The following is a 22,650-nucleotide window of genomic DNA, read 5'->3' on the forward strand; positions in this document are numbered from 1 at the left end:
AATTTAGTTTGTGTTTCTTATTTGAAGTGCAATAGTGTAATCAGGTTCTCTTCTGTATAAGTGTTATTTGTGGGATATAGGATTTGTGCAATTTAGTTTTATTTGTGTTTTTTGTTAGCAATAGTGTAATTTTATGATATTTTTTTATTTGTGTATATATAGAGTACAATTTGTTTCTATTTGTCTTTGTTGCTTCTTTTTGATATTTGAGTCTTATTTTTATATATTTATTTGTGTTGTTCCAAATGTCGGAATAAAAATTGCAGTTAGTGTGGAATGTTGCTTTTTTGTTGTTGTTTGTTGGCAGGGTGGGCGCTGAAGGGGGGGGGTTCGCCCAGGGAGCCATACAAGCTAGAACCGCAACTGATCTAACCGTATGTACACTGAACAAATATATAAACACAACATATAAAGTGTTGTTTTCATGAGTTGAAATAAACGTTCCGTATGCACAAAAAGCTTATTTCTCTCCAATTGTGCACACATTTGTTTTCATCCCTGTTAGTGAGAATTAATCCATTGCCAAGATAATCCATCCACTGACAGGTGTGGCATATAAACTTCATGATCATTACACAGGTGCACCTTGTGCTGGGGACAATAAAAGGCCACTCTAAAATGTACAGTTTTGTCACACAACACAATGCCACAGATGTCTCAAGACTGATTTCCTTATTTGAAGTGTAACTCAGTAAAATGTGAAATTGTTGCATGTTGCATTTATACATTTTTGTTTAGTATATATACCACTTAACCCAACACACCCTACCATCCCTTCCCACTACTTTAGCCACAACAAAAGCTCTTCCAGACTGTCGGGAGGCTGGAACCCCTTCTCTCAAAACCCCCTGTCGTTCTTCTGCACTAAAATCTCATACCACAAAACTTCTCTGCTGTGACTACCAATTCAATGTTCTGGGATTTCCTTTCAATCTGTGCAGTACTATATAACCATTAACCATAACAATAAATGCTAAGAAGCCAACCTTACTAAAGCACAAACTGTTTGGGTCACTCTGTACTGGCATACTACTCTCAGGCTCTTTCACCCGTTGCCCACCATCCTCTACTTTCCTCACTGTCTCAACATATGACACTTTCTGCACTGCTCTCACCCTGGTAGTCTGTGTCACTCGCCAGGACATTTCTGATCCCCAGCAACGTGGCCACCCCCACAATTGAAACACTCTCCCTTTTCCACCAAAATTACACACTCTTTTATCCCATGCCCACCATGCACACTTCTCACACCTCAGAATCTCCCTCCTACAAACTGCTGGAACATGACCGTAAACTTGGCACCTGAAACACCATAGTAAGTTTAGAACAAAAGCTCTCACAGGAGAACTTATATACCCTAGCATGACTTTATCCGGCAAACACTGCATCAAAACTCAATAGAATAGACAGGGTCTCATCAGTCTCTCGCTCATCACTTGGTCTGCGTCGCACCAAACGGCGTGCATCACAGACACTGGGGGTCCCCAGCATCAGGTGATCCACCTTATTAACACTCAACCCCACCCCAGTTATCACTCCCCAGTCATCCAGGGTTTATACACATGACTGATCAAATCAAATTTTATTGGTCCCATTGTCACGTCCTGACCATAGAGTGCTCTTATATTGCGTGACTGGGGGGGTTATCTAGTTTATTTAGTTCAATGTTGTTTTGGTTCTAGTTTCTTTTTTCTATGTTGGGATTTTTGTATGATCCCCAATTAGAGGCAGCTGGTCATCATTGTCTCTAATTGCTGATCATATTTAAGTAGTTGTTTTTCCCACCTGTGTTTGTGGGAGATAATTTTTTGAGGTAGTGCGCGGTGCACCGCTGTCGTCGTGGTTTGTTTATTGTTTGCAAAGTTTCACCTTCAAATAAAAGATGTGGAATGATACTCATGCTGCGCCTTGTTCCATTCATACACACAGTCGTGACACCCATACACATATTTAGCAGATGTTATTGACAGGTGTAATAAAATGTTTGTGTTCCTAGCTCCAACAGTGCAGTAGTATCTGACAATTCACAACAATACGCACAAATTCTAAAAGAATGGAATTATGAAATATAAACTCAGCAAAGAAAAGAAACGTGCCTTTTTCAGGACCTTCTCTTTCAAAGATAATTTGTAAAAATCCAAATAACTTCACAATCTTCATTGTAAAGGGTTTAAACACTGTTTTCCATGCTTGTTCAATGAACCATAAACAATTAATGAACATGCACCTGTGGAACGGTCGTTAAGACACTAACAGTTTACAGACGGTAGGCAATTAAGGTCACAGTTATGAAAACTTAGGACACTAAAGACACCTTTCTACTGACTCTGAAAAACACCAAAAGAAAGATGCCCAGTGTCCCTGCTCATTTGCGTGAATGTGCTGTAGGCATGCTGCAAGAAGGCATGAGGACTGCAGATGTGGCCAGGGCAATAAATTGCAATGTCCATACTGTGAGACGCCTAAGACAACGCTACAGGGAGATAGGCCGGACAGCTGATGGTCCTCGCAGTGACAGACCACGTGTAACAACACCTGCACAGGATCGGTACATCCGAACATCACACCTGCAGGACAGGTACAAGATGGCAACAACTGCCCGAGTTACAACCAGGAACACACAATCCCTCCATCAGTGCTCAGACTGTCTGCAATAGGCTGAGAGAGGCTGGACTGAGGACTTGTAGGCCTGTTGTAAGGCAGGTTCTCACCAGATATCACCAGCAACAACGTCGCCTATGTGTACAAACTCACTGTCGCTGGACCAGACAGGACTGGCAAAAAGTGCTCTTCACTGACGAGTCACAGTTATGTCTGGGGGGGGGGGGGGGCAGTGACCCTGTGATAACAATATTGGACCCCCTTGTGGCCCCCCTAAATGTGGAGTATGAAATTATTTTTACATAACAAATTTTTGCTATCATAATTTTTTTACATCCGTTATTAGACAGTGGCAACGATGATGATTATGAACATGGTATTTTGCCTGCTAATGACTGCAATGCAGTGAAGAAAACGATATGACAACAATAACGTCTAATGTAACTGGCCCCTCTAACAGTACAACTGGCCCCAGCTTGGCCCCCCCAGTTGAAATGGTCTAGAACCGCCACTGCTTGGGACGTATTGTATCTTCTTCCTCATTCTAAATTCAGACAAAACTGAAATTATGATTTTTGCATCATACTTATGGAACAGGCTGCCAATCCATGTCTGTGCGGCAGACTCAGTCTCAATGTGTCAAAACTAGGCTATGAACACACCTTTTTTGCCCAGTTATTTTTTGACTTTTTCATTTACTTTTCATGTAAGTTTATGTCTGTATTAATTTCTGTATTGCTTCCTTAACTCCACTCTCCATCCATCCTGTTGTGCTACCCCGTGTTCCAGCCACCTTTCCTCCTGCCCTACTGGACTCCCCGATGTTTTACTGTCCTATTTGTCTAAACCCCATGTACTACCCCTGTACTCTGTCTTGACCCCCCCACCCTTATACATTCCTTATATTATCTGTGAAATTGTCTGTTGTTGCTTCTAGGTTTTGTGTCAATGCTGTCTGTCTGCAGTTTTTCTGTTTGGATTTCTCTGTTGTTTCTTGTTTTTGATTGTTTATTAACTTAAATTATAGGCCAACAAGTGATATATGTTTCAGTAAGATTGGATTTGTAGTATTTATAGCAATGGTTATCAACTGTACTGCAGATATGGAACATAAGTCGAGGTATTTGACATCAGAGTTACAGGGTGTTAAGTGTAGTGGAGGCTGCTCATAATAATAATGGTGGGAACTGAGCCAATGGAATCAAACACTGTGTCTGAAGTATCTGATAAGCCCATTCTCCCCAATTAAGGTGCCACTGACTTCTGTGGTTATTTTTTTAATCTTTATTTAACTAGGCAAGTCAGTTAAGAAGAAATTCTTATTTTCAATGACAGCCTAGGAACAGTGGGTTAACTGCCTTGTTCAGGGGCAGAATGACAGATTTTTATCTTGTCAGCTTGATCTTGCAACCTTTCAGTTACAAGACCACCGCTCTAACCACTAGGCTACCTGCCGCCCCATAAAGGTGGGGTCCCATCCTATCAGGCAGTTGGCCTGAGGTAGGAAGGACTAAATTGATTTAAACAGTGGAGTAGGGTAGTTTTTAATGTATTTTATTTAGTGAGTGTAGCGTTAGATGGTAGGATATTTGTTTATTTATTTTCAAGCAAAGTACAAGGGTGTTATACTCCAGTATAGTAGATGGCGGTAATGCAACATTTATTGGATGCCAACCGCCGTTAAACCTCATCAAAGAAGAAGGAAAATCAAGTGGGGTTGCGCTTGCAAGCTGTCAAGGGGGAAAGAAGCGAAGAGACATCAACAAAATTATCTAGCCACTTCGTAAGTAACTGGTCGCTTAATTATAATGTACAGTTATATTTCTGATGTAAAGACTGCTAGCTAGATGAATCATGGAGTGCATTTGGTTACTCATTTTCTTTCTCACGAATACATTCGACTTGTTTACATAGCTACCTAGCTAACGTTAGCTAGTAATAACGTTCGTTAGTAACGTTATAGCCGTTTATGGAAACATAGTTAGTTATATAAAAGGGAAAGGTAATATTATTGCTCTGTTATTTAAGCTAGCTAACTATATTCATATTCGAGGTGTTCGGATAAACTTGCTAGCTAACCTAGCTGACTGATTTATTCGCTAGCCAATTATGATCATGGTTTTGATGCCGACAACCTTTTCCGACACCTGCTCTACGAACATCTCATTCCAAAATCATGGGCATTAATATAGAGCTGGTTCTTCCTTTTGCTGCTATAACATCCTACACTCTTATGGGAAGGCTTTCCACTAGATGTTGGAAAATTGCAGCAGGGACTTGCTTCTATTTAGCCACGAGCATTAGTGAGGTCGGGAACTGATATTGAGCGATGAAGCATTCCAATTCATCCCAAAGGTTTCAGATGGGGTTGAGGTCAGGGCTCTGTGCAGGCCAGTGAAGTTCTTCCACACCACTCTCGACAAACAATTTCTGAATGGACCTCGCTTTGTGCATAGGGGCATTGTCCTGCTGAAACAGGAAAGGGTATTCACCAAACTGTTGACACAGTTTGTAGCACAGAATCGATTAGAATGTCATTGTATGCTGTAGTGTTAAGCTTTCCCTTCACTGGAACTAAGGGGCCTAGCTAGCTCGAACCATGAAAAATAGCCCCAGAATGCAGGAGGCGTTCTCCTGGCATCCACCAAACCCAGATTAGTCTGTCAGACTGCCAGATGGTGAAGCATGATTCATCACTCAGGGGAATACGTTTCCTCTGCTCCCGAGTCCAATGGTGGTGAGTTTTACACCACTCCAGCCGACGTTTGGCATTGCACATGGTGATCTTAGGCTTGTGTGTGGCTGCTTGGCCATGGAAACCCATTTCATGAAGCTCCCGACGAACAGTTATTGTACTGACATTGCTTCCAGAGGCAGTTTCAAACTCTGTAGTGGGTGTTGCAACTGAGGACAGATAGTGTTCAGATTTTTACCAGCACTCAGCACTCGGTGGTCCCATTTTGTGAGTTTGTGTGGCCTACCACTTCACGGTTGAGTTGTCTTTCCTAGATGTTTCCACTTCACAAAAACAGCAGTTAGAGTTGACCGGGGAAGCTCTAGCAGGGCAGAAATTAGACAAACCTACTTGTTGGAAAGGTGGTATCCTATGATGGTGCCATGATAAAGTCACTGAGCTCTTCACTAAGGCCATTCTAATGTCAATGTTTGTCTATGGAGATTGCATGGCTTTGCTTCATTTTATACACCTGTCAACAACGGGTGTGGCTGGAATGGCCGAATCCACTAACTTGAAGGGTGTCCACATACCGTGTGTGTGTGTGTGTGTGTGTGTGTGTGTGTGTGAAATATATTTATTTGTGTATAACATTGGTTTGATGAAAGACCGCTGGTTTGTTCACGACTACTCGGTTCACCTCAAGTCAATGCAGGATGTAATTGTGCGTGTTCACGTAGCCCTATAAATAGTATGCCAAATTCGTGAACAAACATATACATTTGAATATTGTTATTTATGTTTTAATGGACATTCATTTATAAAAAGACCACATGTAAATGTTTTATTACGATGAATTTGGCTAGCCCTTGATCCTTACTCTCAGTTCCATTACACTACACATAAGAGTCATTGGACGCAGACCCTTCTGTATGGGGAGTTTTGTTAAGAGCCCCTACTCTCTGTCTGAACATTAACACTCATCTGAACATTAACATGCATCGCTTTCAGTACTGTTTTTGAAGAATGTCTTCTCTTTCATATTACCAAGAAACTATTTTCTAAAAACCAAACGTTAAATTGATACCCACCTTTTTATAGGGTTAGTGTTCCCACATGGCCATATCACCATATTACAGCATGTGTTTACAGAAGACCGATGGACCACCTGTGCTAATTAGCTATCTAGCATGCTCCAAACACCTGTGTGCAATGAAGAAGGCCGCTAGAAACATGTTCTCACTGAAAAATACTGTCTGCTGCAACTGTGATATAGCTGGTTGAGACAGTGTACAGTAAATGTGTGTTTTGCATATGAAATTATTTTGATGTGATTTGAAATTAAGGGGCTTTATGTTTCTAGAACCATATCGCAATAAAGAATCGATTCACGTTTAGATGGAGTTTTGGCATCCAGAGCCAGTCTACCTCTGAAAATAACATCGAAGGACCTTGGACCTCCTAGGAGTAACAGTAACGATAGGGCTAGGGCTAGTGTACACTGTGCAGCCATCAACTTGGCAACATTTTATATTTAGCTAGTGAATTGGTGCATGCTTTGGTTACCTGACATTGATATAGAACAAGCAAAATCTAAATTAAATGTTTTTTCATAGCATTTCACCTGTATTGGACAGCATCTACCTGCCCATTAATTCGACGCACAGATACATGAAACCTATTTGTCAACGTCTGATATGAATCTTACTGTTAGCCAGTGTAGCCTAATGGCCCTAGAGAAACTATTAACTCTCACCCTATAATATAGGAGTTTAAACCCCAGCTCCAAAGCCCTGGGTAATCCCCTTAAGTTAACCAGGGAAAGAGTTTACTTTAAATAAACTGGGTTCCAAGACGCAAAAGGGATTTTCCTTAACTTTACCAGGGTTTTAATCGAATACTATTTGATGCCATGTATGTTACTGACTGTCCTCCATGGTTGACAGATCAAGACTGATGTGTGCTAGTGAGAGCTCATTAATATAAATAAATCATTCTAACGGTATGTCCCCTTTCAGCTTGTAGGGCTTAACGGGCTTACTTTGTTTTGTAGATGAATGGATTTGTGAAGATTTTAGAATCTATCCTTTCAGTTAGATTCTAGCCTATATGATTAGGTTATTTTTGAATGACCTCTGTTGGAGAACGTAGCCTAAACTAAAACATATATGTGGTGGGTGGTTAGAATTGGATGTGAGATGTATTGTGGTCTATAAGTGCCCTGCCGCTGTATGCCAAACTGTGCCATTGCTCACATGGATAGTTTACATTGTCCTTTGAGCTTTTTCATGACAGCCCTACAGTGTCTAGGCTAATAGTCACTGTAACGGCATCTAGCCTACCATTAGTAATGATGGCCAATGTACCATGGACTTTGCTACTTTCACACAGTCGGCAGAATTGAGCTTTGTATGTGAGATGGGGGCAGATATCAAACAGCAGTGTTCTGTTTGTGCCTAGCTTTCATTTAGTCAGTGCTGGCAAGTACAGGATTTTGTGTTGACATTTCTGTCTCTCTATGATGTGATTTTAATGCAGCATTGTTCAAGTAGGTAGAGTAATTAGACTTGACTGGATCTACACACTCCCCTTCGGTTTCTCCTCTACCCCTACCTAGTGCCTATATTGTAGGTAATCACGTTTAGGCTTCTCCATTTTCTTCCCTAGGTTTTTTGTTGACGTGTCCGGACATGTAAGATGATTTTGTGCAGTAATTAGGCAACACATTTTTTGAAGTAGCCTGCCTAGGCTATTCTGTAATAGTCAGCCAGCCACAGAATGTTAGTAACAGTCTGTGAATAACAGCTCTCCTGATGGGAATCAACTGGCTGGATATTGTCTCTACAAGAGAGGACTGTCTTCTAAAGTTCTGTATGAAATGGCAGGTTGTAATGAGTGGTAACAGCTAACCGAGAGCTTAGTGATCGGCGATGTAGGCCAGTGCTGCTCTGTCACAGGTCTGCGACCACAGTTCAAATCTTCCACACAACACATACGACACGTTCTGCCTGAGGTTTTCCAATCCCTGATTGCAGGGTTTGCTGATGTCAGGGCAGGCAGTAACATATAGTTTTGGGGGGTGGGTCGTTGGACGCGTTGTCCAGTTTTACAAAGCAATTATCAGTATGGAACTGGGCCTCTAGCCCCCCCGTCATAACATGTATGCAATGAATGCTGTTGGGAATCCTATGGGCTATTGAATATCCTCTATAATCTCTGTGTTTGTTTAATTTCTAGGATTCTGTCTTTCTTGGACAAGCATAGAGGAATGGCTTGTGGTCCCATTATAGTTGGATCTGCCCATACTAGCCCTCAGGCCAGGCCTGAAACATGATCTTCAACTGCTGAGTAAAGAATGAGGCCTCAGCAATCCCACCCCAGAAACACCATCACCACTACTACTAGCATAGTCTGTTACACACACATTACAACTTAACCCTCAACACCTTCCCCAGGACCAGCTCTTGTATCCCCTTCTCTTCCTCACCCAATCCCCTACCACCCCAACCACCCCAACCCAATACACCCCACCTCACCAAGCTTAGCTTAGCCCACCTCGAGACTGGAGAGTCACCACCTGATCAGCTCCTAGGCCCTGTGCGCCTCCATTGGTGGCCCTCCCCGGCGGTGTGTTGGTGTGCAATGGCGCGGCGGGACGCTGAGGGCTGCCGCCGGGGACTGTGATGTCAGAGCCCGCCAGCCCGGGCGAGAGCCAGCGCTGCGCTCCCAGATTCTTCGTGGGCTGCGAGGACGATGAGAGCGAGGGCCTGGAGGACTACGACGGCTGCAGCATGAGGACAGACATGGAGCTGCACGAGGACGCAGACTCGGTGAGACCGCATGAGACGAGACTACACAAGATTACATCAGGCCTCATGATGTCACATATGAATCACCCTCATGACAGTAAATTAGACAACTAGCCCTGATATGGTAACTCCATCACTATTAGATACCAGCACAATGGAGGCTACAGATATTAGGGCTAATTCCACAGCACAAGATCATGTAAGACCACATGAGACTACTCATCTGCAAAGCACTTTTGTGACAACTGTTGATCCATTTGGTTGACTGGATGGTTAACTAATTGTAAAGCTACACAAGACTGTGTCGGCAATAGATAAAGTAGCCTAACTTATTGAAGTGATCTCCCTCCTTCTCAGCCCCCGGAGCGACAGATCGTGGTGGGGATCTGTTCCATGATGAAGAAGTCCAAGTCTAAGCCCATGACCCAGATCCTGGAGCGGCTGTGCAGGTTTGAGTACATCACTGTGGTCATCTTCCCCGAGGACGTCATTCTCAACGAGCCCGTGGACAAATGGCCCCTGTGTGACTGCCTCGTCTCCTTCCACTCCAAAGGTGGAACACACACACCAACTCTGTTTGCTGATGAAAGCACTGTATTCAACTTAATTACCCCACCCATTATTCTACAGTCCAAAAAGTGATTACCGTGATTTCCGGACTATTGAGCGCACCTGAATATAAGCCGCACCCAATGAGTTTAATTTTAATTTTAATTTTGAACATAAATAAGCCGCACATGTCTATAAGCCGCAGGTGCCTACCGGTACAACAAATTAACTTTACACAGGCTTTAACGAAACACGGCTTGTAACAAAAATAAATAGGCTTTAACGAAACAGGGCTTGGAACAAAAATAAATAGGCTTTAATGAAACAGGGCTTGTAACAAAAAATAAAAAATTTGCTGTAAACAGTAGCCTACCAAGAAAGTCATTGGTCACTATCTTCCTCCTCCTGTGCACTGAAACCACTGAAGTCATTTCCTTTCAAAAAAATGTGAAACTGGGGAAAAATCCATATATTAGCCGCGTCATTGTTTAAGCCGCGAGGTTCAAAGCGTGGGAAAAAAGTTGCGGCTTATAGTCCGGAAATTACGGTACACATATTTAAACACAGTCACATGCTACTACATCACACACACACACACACACACACACACAGCCCGTTCTCGTACCATGCTGTGTCAGCATTACTCGTCTTCAACCCAGCTTGATTAATTCTGTCTGACACCACAACAGCCTGTTTTGACTAATATGTGACTAAATTTGCTACCATTGATTTTAGCAAAATGTTGAAGAGAAACCCAGTTGAACAATGTTTGCCCACTGGACTGCGTTAATTTCAATTACTTTCACTTGTCTTACTTCATTAATGTGTCCCATTCTTGCCCCTGGCGAAGTTTGCACATACTGTGTGGCCTGCGTATAGGATTTGCTAACAGTTGGTGTTGCATTTGAATTTGAAGGATTCCCGTTGGACAAGGCAGTGAGCTACGCCGAACTTCGAAACCCACTGCTCATCAATGACCTGAACACACAGTACTACATACAGGACAGGTACAACCAAAGCTAGAGATGCATGCTGTAGGGTTGTCATGACAACTGTATCACGATACACCGATTCAGAAGTATCATGGCAAGCTAATAAAACAAGAAGCAGACTTCATTTCTTGAGGAAAACAGTCCTGATGTTGGGAAACAAACAGCCTTATTCTGTCACCCAGAGTCACTTGTTTATTATCCAAGCAATAGGACACAATATTTGCCATGTATCGGGACAACCTTAGTGTTCTGTATAGAGGGGTGTAGTTATCACAGAGCATCATGGTTAATACTGTGCTGTTCTGGAGGTCTGTGTGGAATAAGGACCGTATGATGTTATATTGCTATTATGGTGATTACTGGTGGTGATGTGTGACCAGCATTGTTTGAACTGGTGTCACGTGGTGATTTGTGCAATCTTAGATATACAGCATTCACGTTAAGTGAGATGGCTGACTATCTCTCACTTGAATGCTGAGTGTTATGTTTTGTCTGTTTTGTAGGAGGGAGGTGTATCGTATCCTGCAGCAGGAAGGCATCGATCTACCACGCTACGCTGTGCTGAACCGCGACCCAGATAAACCAGACGGTCAGTGTGCGGTCCCCAAAGGTCAGGCATTGGCGGTCCCATTAGGAATGGTCAATATTCTGTCCCTGTCGCCTCTACTGGTGCTATACCTTTCTGGTCACTCTTAAAACCTTGTACATTTTTCACAATACTGAGCCAAACTGTACTGTGTTGGGCTGGCCTGGTTAGCCATCCACCACAGTTGCTGGAACTGTGCTAGAAAGGACAAAGTGAAATAAAATAACTGAGCCAGTACAGTTCTTGTCGGCCCTATAGTGTAAATCAGTCATTAGGCTTCCAAGATAACTGGGCGTGTTCAGCAGGGCACTATGTTGTAGAACGTTTTGATAGAAATACAAACACTACTGTTCAAAAGTTTGGAGTCACTTAGAAATGTCCTTGTTTTTGAAAGAAAAGCCTTTTTTTTTTTATTTTATTAAAATAACATCAAATTGATCAGAAATACATTGTAGACATTGTTAATGTTGTAAATGACTATTGTAGCTGGTAACGGCTGATTTAAAAAAAAAAATATATATATATATATATATATATATATATATATATATATAGAATAGCTACATAGGCGTAAAGAGGCCCATTATCAGCAACCATCACTCCTGTGTTCCAATGGCACGTTGTGTTAGCTAATCCAAGTTTAGCATTTTAAAAGGCTAATTGATCATTAGAAAACCCTTTTGCAATTATGTTAGCACAGCTGAAAACTGTTGTGCTGTTTTAAAGAAGCAAGAGAACTGGCCTTCTTTAGACTAGTTGAGTATCTGGGGCATCAGCATTTGTTTTTGCATTGATTACAGCCTCAAAATGGCCAGAAACAAATAGCTTTCTTCTGAAACCCGTCAGTCTATTTTTATTCTGAGAAATTAAGGCTATTTTATACGAGAAATTGCCAAGAAACTGAAGATCTTGTACAATGCTGTGTACTACTCCCTTCACAGAACAGCCCAAACGGGCTCTAACCAGAATAGAAAGAGGAGTGGGAGGCCCCGGTGCACAACTGAGCAAGAGGACAAGTACATTAGAGTGTCTAGTTTGAGAAACAGACTCTTCATAAGTCCTCAACTGGCAGCTTCATTAAATAGTACCCACAAAACACCAGTCTCAACGGCAAAAGTGAAGAGGTGACTCCGGGATGCTGGCCTTCTAAGCAGAGTTGCAAAGAAAAAGCCTTATCTCAGACTGGCCAATAAAAATAAAAGATTAAGATGGGTAAAAGAACACACACTGGACAGAGGAACATTCCGGAGTCGCCCCCACACACCTCCCAATTCATCGAGCCATGGACTCTACAAGGTGTCTAAAGCGTTCCACAGGGAAGCTGGCTCGTTGTCTCACAGTTCAGATGTTCCCATACTTACCCCTGTGTGTCTTAGGCAGGATGTATTGCTCACTACTTACATAGTGTTGTATTCTCCCCAGGAACTTATACTGTATATCACATAGAACAAACATCACATCTCTGACATGTGGAATAAGGAATCATGTAAGCTCAATTTCTGACATATTTCTTCAACGTTCCCCAAATTACTGATGATTGGTTGAAATAAATTGATAATAAGAAGATTGTGGAAGCTGTACTGTTAGATTTCAGTGCAGCCTTTGATATTATTGACCCTAACCTGTTGTTGAAAAGACGTATGGTTTATGGCTTTTCAACCTTTTGCTATATTGTGAATTCAGAGCTATCTATCTAATATAACTCGAAGGGTTTTCTTTAATGAAGCTTCTCTAATGTAAAACATGTAAAGTGTGGTGTACCACAGGGCAGCTCTCTAGGCCCTCTACTCTTTTCTATTTTTTCCAATGACCTGCCACTGGCATTAAACAAAGCATGTGTGTCCATGTATGCTGATGATTCAACCATATATGCATCAGCAACAACAGCTAATGAAGTCACTGAAACCCTTAACAAAGAGTTGCAGTCTGTTTTGGAATGGTTGGCCAGTAATAAACTGGTCCTGAACATCTCTAAAACTAAGAGCATTGTATTTGGTACAAATCATTCCCTAAGTTCTAGACCTCACCTGAATCTGGTAATGAATGGTGGGATTGTTGAACAAGTTGAGGAGACTAAATTACTTGGGGTTACCTTAGATTGTAAACTGTCATAGTCAAAACCTATAGATTCAATGGTTGTAAAGATGGGGAGAGGTCTGTCTATAATAAAGAGATGCTCTACTTTTTTGACACCACACTCCAAAAAGCAAGTTCTGTAGGCTCTAGTTTTGTCGAATCTTGATTGTCCAGTGCTGCAAGGAAATAACTTGTTAAGCTGCAGCTGGCCCAGAACAAAGCGGCACGTCTTGCTCTTCATTGTAATCAGAGGGCTGATATAAATACTATGCATGCCAGTCTCTCTTGGCTAACAGTTGAGAGACTGACTGCATCACTTCTTCTGTTTATAAGAAACAATGTGTTGAAAATCCCAAATTGTTTGTATAGTCAACTTACACACAGCTCTGACACACACACTTAACCCACCGGACATGCCACCAGGGGTCTTTTCATAGTCCCCAAATCGAGAAAGAAATAAAGTGTACAATATTATATTGAGCCATTATTGCATGGAACTCCGTTCCATCTGAAATTGCTCAAATAAACAGCAAGCCTGGTTTAAAAAAACAGATAAAGCAACACCTCTCCCCTATTTGACCTATATAGTTTGTGTGTATGCATTGATATGTTTTCTACATATGCCTTTTTAAAAAGGTATGTAGTTCTGTCCTTGAGCTGTTCTTGTGTATTGATTGTCTGTATTATATCATTCTGTTTCATGTTTTGTGTGGACCCCAGGAAGTGTAGCTGCTTCTTTTGCAACAGCTAATTGGGATTCTAATAAAATACCAAATACCCTTTTCAACATTCCCCTATTTAACGTAGCCAGACGTGATTCTAAGCGAGGTTTCCTTCCAGTTGACAGATTTTCATGTGAATATTAAAAAAATCAGCATAAAAACAATGTGTGTTTTCCCACCAATTTACTTGTTGCGGATATAAACCTGTGCCTTATGACGTAGTGCACATAAAAAAAAACTTGAGCTGTTTAAATTCCCATAAAAAAATATATGAATACAAGTAAATGGGTTTCCATCGCATTTTCAACTCTACTGATCGTTTTGTCACCAAAAACGTTGTTTTATATGGCGAATGTGCCCACTCTGGTCTTTACATGTACGCTCTAGCCAACAACTTACAGATACAGTGCGGGTAGGCTACCTACATGATGAGATTCCTATTATAAACAAAAGAGCAAGATACATATTTTTGTAAACAGCAGGCGATCATCATGTTACCAGAATAAGAGCCTCAATATTTATTGGAAAGGAGCATCAAACTCATCACTGTGCACTTTCACCACCCTGTGAAATTCATCAACTTATTTCATCTGTAGCCTAATACACTGTATGCTTTCCCAAGTCGTAGTGGGAGACCCACACAACATATCATTGTGACTTCAAGTTTACTTTATATGATAGTTATATGTTTGCGCATAAAGGTTTTTCCTCTGCCATTTCTCGCATAATACATTTTACAGACATACAAATATCTCACTTTGTCTAGCGAATCTTGTTTTGTCGACATTTGAAAAATTTACCAACAAATTAGCATTTTCCATCAGGCCTGTCGTGACTTTTCTTTATTTTTTAGCCGACATGTACTTCACTCGCATAAAAAAAAGTTGGATGGAAACCTGGTTATAGTCAGAGAAAGAATAAAACCACTTTCCAGTGAGGTCTCGGTTTTTCTTTCTTCTGGGTATTAACACCAGACTTCTCCAGGCTTTGTCCGACATCCTCCCAAGGCAGTGTTGGTCTATGTCCCAAATGGCACCCTATTCGGAACAATTGATATAGGGAATAGGGTGCCATTTGTGATACTGACTTGGTTTATTTTGGTTCCTGTGGTAAATATCGCAGTTATGAGTGACTGAGGGAGTGTGTCTTAGGTCCTGAGCATACTGTGATTATATCTGAGTGTGGTGACGTGACTTGGAGGCCATCCATTTTCCCTTTTAATACTCTGACTGAACACAGTCCCGCAAGGTAGAGTTCACTAGATGGGTTATGTCTTCCTCATCCCTGATGGGTGTGATGGGGGTAGAATAGCGTCCTCAATTTACAGTTTAGAAGTCACGCCATTAGGGACAGATGTTACAACAGCCTGACCTTCATGACTAATGTTCAAACTTAGACATTAAACACTATCAAGGTTCTGGTCTAATGCTTCTAAAATGTTACAACCCTTTCTCAGTTAAGGTAGAGCTGTCAGTTAGTGTTATCATGATAGTTGATTTTCAATGTCAAAAAAAGAACATGAAGCAGACTCCACTCAATGGTCCTTTTAAGAACCTGCTTTATGTCAAGTACTGTGTGCTGTAGCTTGAAGAGTAAACACGTGACCAGCTGTTAGTTTCTAACATTAGGACTCTGATTTCCTCAGGGAATTCAGTCTGCTTAATGTTTTGTTTGCTTGCCATGATACTTTGAGAATTTTGATAAAACAACACTATTCAGTGTATGAGGGCAGGGTTGTACGGACTGTCAATGGTATACTAAGACATGTAATTGTCCGTTTTTGAAACAGGGACTATGTAATCTACAGGTTGAATCATACTATTTACAGTTGAAAGGGCTGACCATCATCTGAATCTGATGATGAACTGACAATATGCACCTGGTTTGTATTCACTACAAACTGAATGGAAGAAATGGACCGAAACAAGGAGGGGCTACCTGAACTTGTCCAATAAAACACATTTTCTTTGTATAATGTTTTCTGTTGCAAAACATTTAGCTGCGGTGTGCACTAATGAATACAACTTTGTATTTGTGTGTCTTCCCCAGAGTGTAACCTAGTCGAAGGAGAAGACCATGTGGAGGTGAATGGAGAGGTGTTCCCTAAACCCTTTGTGGAGAAACCCGTCTGTGCTGAAGACCACAACGTCTACATCTACTATCCCACTTCAGCGGGAGGGGGAAGCCAGCGCCTCTTCAGAAAGGTCACATTCTGATCCCTAAGCCGTTAACCCCTTACAAAATGACCCCAATCCGTTCCTCTGTCTAACCCACATGGGAAAGGCCCTGGGGTATCTTTTTGACCAGGCTTCTTTCTCCCTCACACTTCCTCTCCTCCCTCAGCCCCAAACGAAGGGTTCCTCATAGCCATAATGGAAGTTATTCTAAAGCACATTAAGGGTACTGAAATAGGTGAAGCCACACCAGGCACTCACTCTGGCTGGGCTCCTCAACCAGGCAGGAACACGATGACATTAGAGCTGTGTTGACACTTGACATGCAACCTCTGCTATCAGATTACGAAGATCACATTGAAAAGACAGGTCAGATTGTGTTCAGATCTGGCTGACCACTTCAGGAGTCAGTCAGGGATGCATTGTGTGTGGATTTCTCCTCAGTCTGGATGCAATCAGGCTACCAAAAGCGCATACAGTCGGTAACGTCATCAGCAGTCCGCCCACAGGTCTCCAGAAATTGTGTATTTTGGGAGCGAGAGGCACCTTTTTTCATTAAACATTGGAGGAAATTAGTTCTTAGCATGTGAGGAACGTGTTTGCACGCTTCAAATGCTAGCCAGCTAGGTTATTTAGAGAGAATATTTTGGGTTTGGCTAGAGTTATGCTAACCTCTTTGCAATCCCTTTAACGTTGCTTTCTGGCTAGTTAGAGGTTAGCTACAGTAGTTGGCTTCTGCCATCCAGTTGGTGTTATCAGATTTAGCCGGTTCCACCGTTTTGAATATTATGTGGGAAAAGGGAATCCAGACACAATGTGGACACGGTAGACACATTTAAATGTAGGTCTAGAATTCCATGATAAGAACTCTAATCAGAATACAAAAGCTGCATGAACTGTCAAGTGTAGACACGGCCTAGGTTTTATCTAGTCTGCGTCCCAAATGGCACCCTATTCCCAATATAGGGTGACACTTTGACCAGAGCCCTATGGGCCCCTGTAGTGCACTACATAGGGAAGCAGGGTGCCATTTGGGATGCAGACCTCCTGTTCTGACAGAGGGAGGAGAACAACCATCACTTTACTACAAAAGTGTTTTCAAACAAAGAAACCTGTTATTTTTTGATTTGACGGATGGTCTGGATTCAGTTATCACCTGTTATGCTACTGCCAGTAGGATATAACACACACACCGTGCATTCGGAAAGTATTCAGACCCCTTGACTTTTAACATATTTTGTTATCTTACAACCTTATTTTAAAATGGATTAAATACTTTCCCCCCCCCTCATCAATCTACACACTACCCCATAACGACATAGTGAAAACAACAGGTTTTTAGTAATTTTTGCAAATGTATTAAAAATAAAAAACAGATGCTTTGTTTACAAGTATTCAGACCCTTTGCTATAAGACTCGAAATTGAGCTCTGGTGCATCCTGTTTCCGTCGATCATCAAATCAAATTTATTTTTATATAGCCCTTCGTACATCAGCTGATATTCTCAAAGTGCTGTACAGAAACCCAGCCTAAAACCCCAAACAGCAAGCAAAGCATGTGAAAGAAGCACGGTGGCTAGGAAAAACTCCCTAGGAAAAACTCCCTAGAAAGGCCAAAAACCTAGGAAGAAACCTAGAGAGGAACCAGGCTATGAGGGGTGGCCAGTCCTCTTCTGGCTGTGCAGGGTGGATATTATAACAGAACATAGTTAAAATGTTCATAAATGACCAGCATGGTCAAATAATAATAATCATAGTAGTTGTCGAGGGTGCAACAAGCACGTCCGGTGAACAGGTCAGGGTTCCATAGCCGCAGGCAGAACAGTTGAAACTGGAGCAGCAGCACGGCCAGGTGGACTGGGGACAGCAAGGAGTCATCATACCAGGTAGTCCTGAGGCATGGTCCTAGGGCTCAGGTCCTCCGAGAGAAAGACAGAAAGGGAGATCATCCATGAGATGTCTCTACAACTTGATTGGAATCCACCTGTGGTAAATTCCATTTATTGGACATGATTTGGAAAGGCACACGCCTGTCTATATAAGGTCCTACAGTTGACAGTACAGAGCAAAAGCCAAGCCATTAGGTTGAAGGAATTGTCCGTAGAGCTCCGAGGTAGGATTGTTTCGAGGCACAGATCTGGGGAAGGGTACCAAAACATTTCTGGATGAAGTTTGGAACCATCAAGACTCTTCCTTGAGCTGGCTGCCCGGCCAAACTTAGCAATCGGGGGAGAAGGGTCTCGTTCAGGGAGGTGACCAAGAACCCGATGGTCACTCTGACAGAGCTCCAGAGTTCTCTGTGGAGATGGATGAGCCTTCCAGAAGGACATCCATCTCTGCAGCACTCCACCAATAAGGCCTTTATGGTAGAGTGGCCAGATGGAAGCCACTCCTCAGTAAAAGGCACATGACAGCCCGCTTGGAGTTTGCCAAAAGGCACCTAAATGACTCTGACCATGAGAAACAAGATTGAACTCTTTTGGCCTGAGTGCCAAGCGTCACGTCTGTAGGAAACCTGGCACCATCCCTACGGTAAAGCATGGTGATAGCAGCATCATGCTGTGGGGATGTTTTTCAGTGGCAAGGGCTGGGAGTCTAGTCAGGATCGAGGGAAAGATGAACGGAGCAAAGTACAGAGATCCTTGATGAAAACCTTCTCCAGAGTGCTCAGGACCTCAGACTGGGGTGAAGGCTCACCTTCCAACAGGACAACGACCCTAAGCACACAGCCTGGAGATACCTGAAAATAGCTGTGCAGCAACGCTCCCCATCCAACCTGACAGAGCTTGAGAGGATCTGCAGAGAAGAATGGGAGAAACTCCCCAAATACAGGTGTGCCAAGCTTGTAGCATCATACCCAATAAGACTCGAGGCTGTAATCGCTGCCTAAGGAACTTCAACAAAGTACTGAGTAAAGGGTCTGAATACTTATGTAAATGTAATATTTCAGTTTTTATTTTTTTATTATAAAACTGTTTTTGCTTTGTCATTATGGGGTATTGTGTGTAGATTGAGGGGAATAAAAAAAAATCTATATTTTAGAATGAAGCTGTTACCTAACAAAACGTGGAAAAAGTCAAGGGGTCTGAATACTTTCCGAAAGCACTGTAGATGATAGAACTAAAGGTAAAGTAAAGATGAGGATAAGCTCTTAAGGTTTAGTTTTTTGTGTCTTTTAGTCATAACATTCTTAAAGAGATACTTCAAGATTTTGGCGATAAAGCCCTTTTTCAGATGAACGCGTGGATGAAATAAACCTTCTCTGCATGCAGTTGGAAGGAACTTGCTAACTAGCGTTACCAAAATAGTGTCAGCGCAATGACTGGAAGTCTATGGTAACTGATAGCATGGTAAGTTATACCATAAACTTTTAGTCATTGTGCTAATGCTAGGCTCTTGAATTTCCTTCATACTTGATGTAGAGACTTAAAAATGGTATCCATGAGTTCATCTGACTCTGGGGAAGAAGATATAGGGCTTCATTACCAAAATCTGAAGTATCCCGGCCCTCACAGTTGTTTTAAATACTGCCTGAACTGTGATACTTTCAGTCAACTATTATGTTTTCTATATCTAGCTATATTCTATTGGGCCGTTTCCCAGACACAGATTAAGCCTAGTCCTGGACTAAAAAGCAAGCACTTTTTAATCCAAGGATGTATTCACTAGGAATGAAACGGAACCAAGCAGACGGGAATGGAACAAAACTGGGATGGACCAACCTTTAGTTTCAAAACATCGTCCAAAACTTTGCTACGATGTACAACTAATGAATTCACCCCAGGACTAGGCGTCATCTGAGTCTGGGAAACGTCCTGATAGAATAGAGCTATCGTGACTGGATCTATATGTTCCATATTCTATATGTATGTGTTTAACTGCACACACCAGTTGCTTGATTATGACAACTGCCAGGCCTGCTCTAATAACAGGCTCTGAGGTGAAACGTCATCTAGGTACAGATCTAGGATCAACTCCCCAATCATAACTTAACCATTAGTGGGAAAAATGCAAAACTCACCCAAGATCAGCGTAGTCCTCCAAATATACAACAGCTCATTGAAATTCTATTTGACTCCTAGTCTGTTTTATTCAGTGTGATCTCACCTCACATTCTCAGAGGGCTTTCGGGACTGTTTAACCTGTCATAAAACGGGCCAATGTTTTTGTCAGGATTTAAAATCAGCTATTGGGATCGAATGGTTATATCACACACAGTATTAGTATCCCTCTCAATCCAAGTCGACTGTAGTAAGCTGCTGTATGTGTTCTTCCTCTGAAATGCAATAGATCATGGATCATTCTACAACACTGTGTACTGATGAATGAACCCTAGTCTCTTTCTTTGACTCTGGTTACAGTTGAGTTGTATGGTGGACGTTCATTCAGTCCTAATGTAATCCTATCGTGTGAAGAGCAGTGTTTCCCAAGTGTTTAGTCCACTGGGCGCCTGCTGGTGGGTGGTTTTATTCTGAGTTGTAGAATGATTGGTCTGTTTAGTTGGTAGTTCACACCAACAGCTTTCAGTTGATTACAGAGCTAAAGGAGTTTGGGAACCAGTGCTGTAGACAGTACGTAGTTCTCCCAGTTCTGACGCTGTTGCCTCTCTGTCCTGTAGATCGGGAGCCGGAGCAGTGTGTACTCACCAGAGAGCAACGTGAGGAAGACTGGCTCCTACATCTACGAAGAGTTCATGCCAACGGACGGGACGGACGTTAAGGTGTGTGTTATGCGATTGTCAGTCTGTATTTCTGTCTGTCTGTCTGTCTGTCTGTCTGTCTGTCTGTCTGTCTGTCTGTCTGTCTCTATGCATGTTTGTTTGTCTTATGCGAGTGCACTGTGTGTGTGTGTGTGTGTGTACTAAATCTCTCCATGTGTATGTGTCCTCAGGTGTATACGGTGGGGCCTGACTATGCCCACGCTGAGGCCAGGAAGTCTCCTGCCCTGGACGGGAAGGTGGAGAGAGACAGCGAGGGGAAGGAGATCCGCTACCCCGTCATGCTCACCGCCATGGAGAAACTAGTGGCCCGCAAGGTCTGCCTGGCATTCAAGGTCAGTTATGGCTCAGTTGGTTGTGGGTTCGATTCCCATGTGGTGCAGAATAGATTCCCACATTATACTGAATAGCCGATAGGTGTGAACTATTTGCTGCTCTGGATAAAATCTACATCAAGTGCCTCTGGGTAGGGGCTATGGGTCGACGTGGAATTGGTCATTGATTTGCCCCTCTTCTATTTGATGAGCTGGTACACAGTTCAGACCTGGGTTCAAATGCTTTTTTAGATACCCTAGCTGTGCTTGCCTGTTGCAATGGAACCAATAGAAAAGTGCAAACCCCACCCACCTAGCACCCCAGGTAGGCTAAAGAAAGCACTTCAACTATTTGAACCCAGGTCTGATGTACTGTAGCTCCAGGCAGCCTGTTGAGTGCACTCTCAAGCTGATCGATCACTTTGATTTATAAGGGAAGAGAAAACAGAACAGAGCCTGAGGTCATATAAAGGAGAATCAACAAACACACACCCTCAATAAGTACATTTTGCCCCTCTTACCCTGATTGATATTCTCGATAATGCCACCCCCAATTACACTGCATGTCATTCCTATCTGACTGTCTTTTCCCCCTGCAGCAAACAGTGTGTGGCTTTGACCTTCTCCGAGCCAACGGTCACTCCTACGTCTGCGACGTCAACGGCTTCAGCTTCGTCAAGAACTCCATGAAGTACTACGACGACTGTGCCAAGATCCTGGGGTACGATGTGCCAGAGGGCTATTTCGGTCATATTGTCTTTTCATAGGGTTACATTATGCCAGGGGTATGCCAGTTCTGACTCCTGGTCCAAGCGGGGAATAGTGTTCTGACTCCTGGTCCGAGCAAGGCGTGGTGTTCTGACTCCTGGTCCGAGCGGGGCGTGGTGTTCTGACTCCTGGTCCGAGTGGGGCGTGGTGTTCTGACTCCTGGTCCGAGCGGGGCGTGGTGTTCTGACTCCTGGTCCGAGCGGGGCGTGGTGTTCTGACTCCTGGTCCGAGCGGGGCGTGGTGTTCTGACTCCTGGTCCGAGCGGGGCGTGGTGTTCTGACTCCTGTTCCAAGCGGGCATAGTGTTCTGACTCCTGGTCCGAGCGAGGCGTGGTGTTCTGACTCCTGGTCCGAGCGGGCGTGGTGTTCTGACTCCTGGTCCGAGCGGGCGTGGTGTTCTGACTCCTGGTCCGAGCGGGGCGTGGTGTTCTGACTCCTGGTCCGAGGGGGCGTGGTGTTCTGACTCCTGGTCCGAGCGGGGCGTGGTGTTCTGACTCCTGGTCCGAGCGGGGCGTGGTGTTCTGACTCCTGGTCCGAGCGGGGCGTGGTGTTCTGACTCCTGGTCCGAGCGGGGCGTGGTGTTCTGACTCCTGGTCCGAGCGGGCGTGGTGTTCTGACTCCTGGTCCGAGGGGGCGTGGTGTTCTGACTCCTGGTCGTGAGCGGGCGTGG

General features: G+C 43.1%; 1 protein-coding gene across 1 annotated transcript in view; it reads left to right on the plus strand.

Annotated features, from left to right (window-relative positions):
• The first annotated feature begins 4,277 nt into the window (after nucleotides 1-4,277).
• Nucleotides 4,278-22,650, plus strand: part of LOC106587746 (inositol hexakisphosphate and diphosphoinositol-pentakisphosphate kinase 1) — a 51,294-nt gene continuing 32,921 nt past the window's right edge. The window contains 9 exon segments of the mRNA XM_045709005.1: nucleotides 4,278-4,384; nucleotides 8,513-9,105; nucleotides 9,442-9,637; nucleotides 10,550-10,640; nucleotides 11,129-11,214; nucleotides 16,059-16,213; nucleotides 20,801-20,902; nucleotides 21,073-21,234; nucleotides 21,813-21,934. Of these exon segments, the coding sequence (XP_045564961.1) occupies nucleotides 8,959-9,105; nucleotides 9,442-9,637; nucleotides 10,550-10,640; nucleotides 11,129-11,214; nucleotides 16,059-16,213; nucleotides 20,801-20,902; nucleotides 21,073-21,234; nucleotides 21,813-21,934 (1,061 nt within the window). The 5' untranslated portion in view covers nucleotides 4,278-4,384; nucleotides 8,513-8,958.

Source organism: Salmo salar, chromosome ssa26, assembly GCF_905237065.1.
Source record: "Salmo salar chromosome ssa26, Ssal_v3.1, whole genome shotgun sequence".
Taxonomy (NCBI): Eukaryota; Metazoa; Chordata; class Actinopteri; order Salmoniformes; family Salmonidae; genus Salmo; species Salmo salar.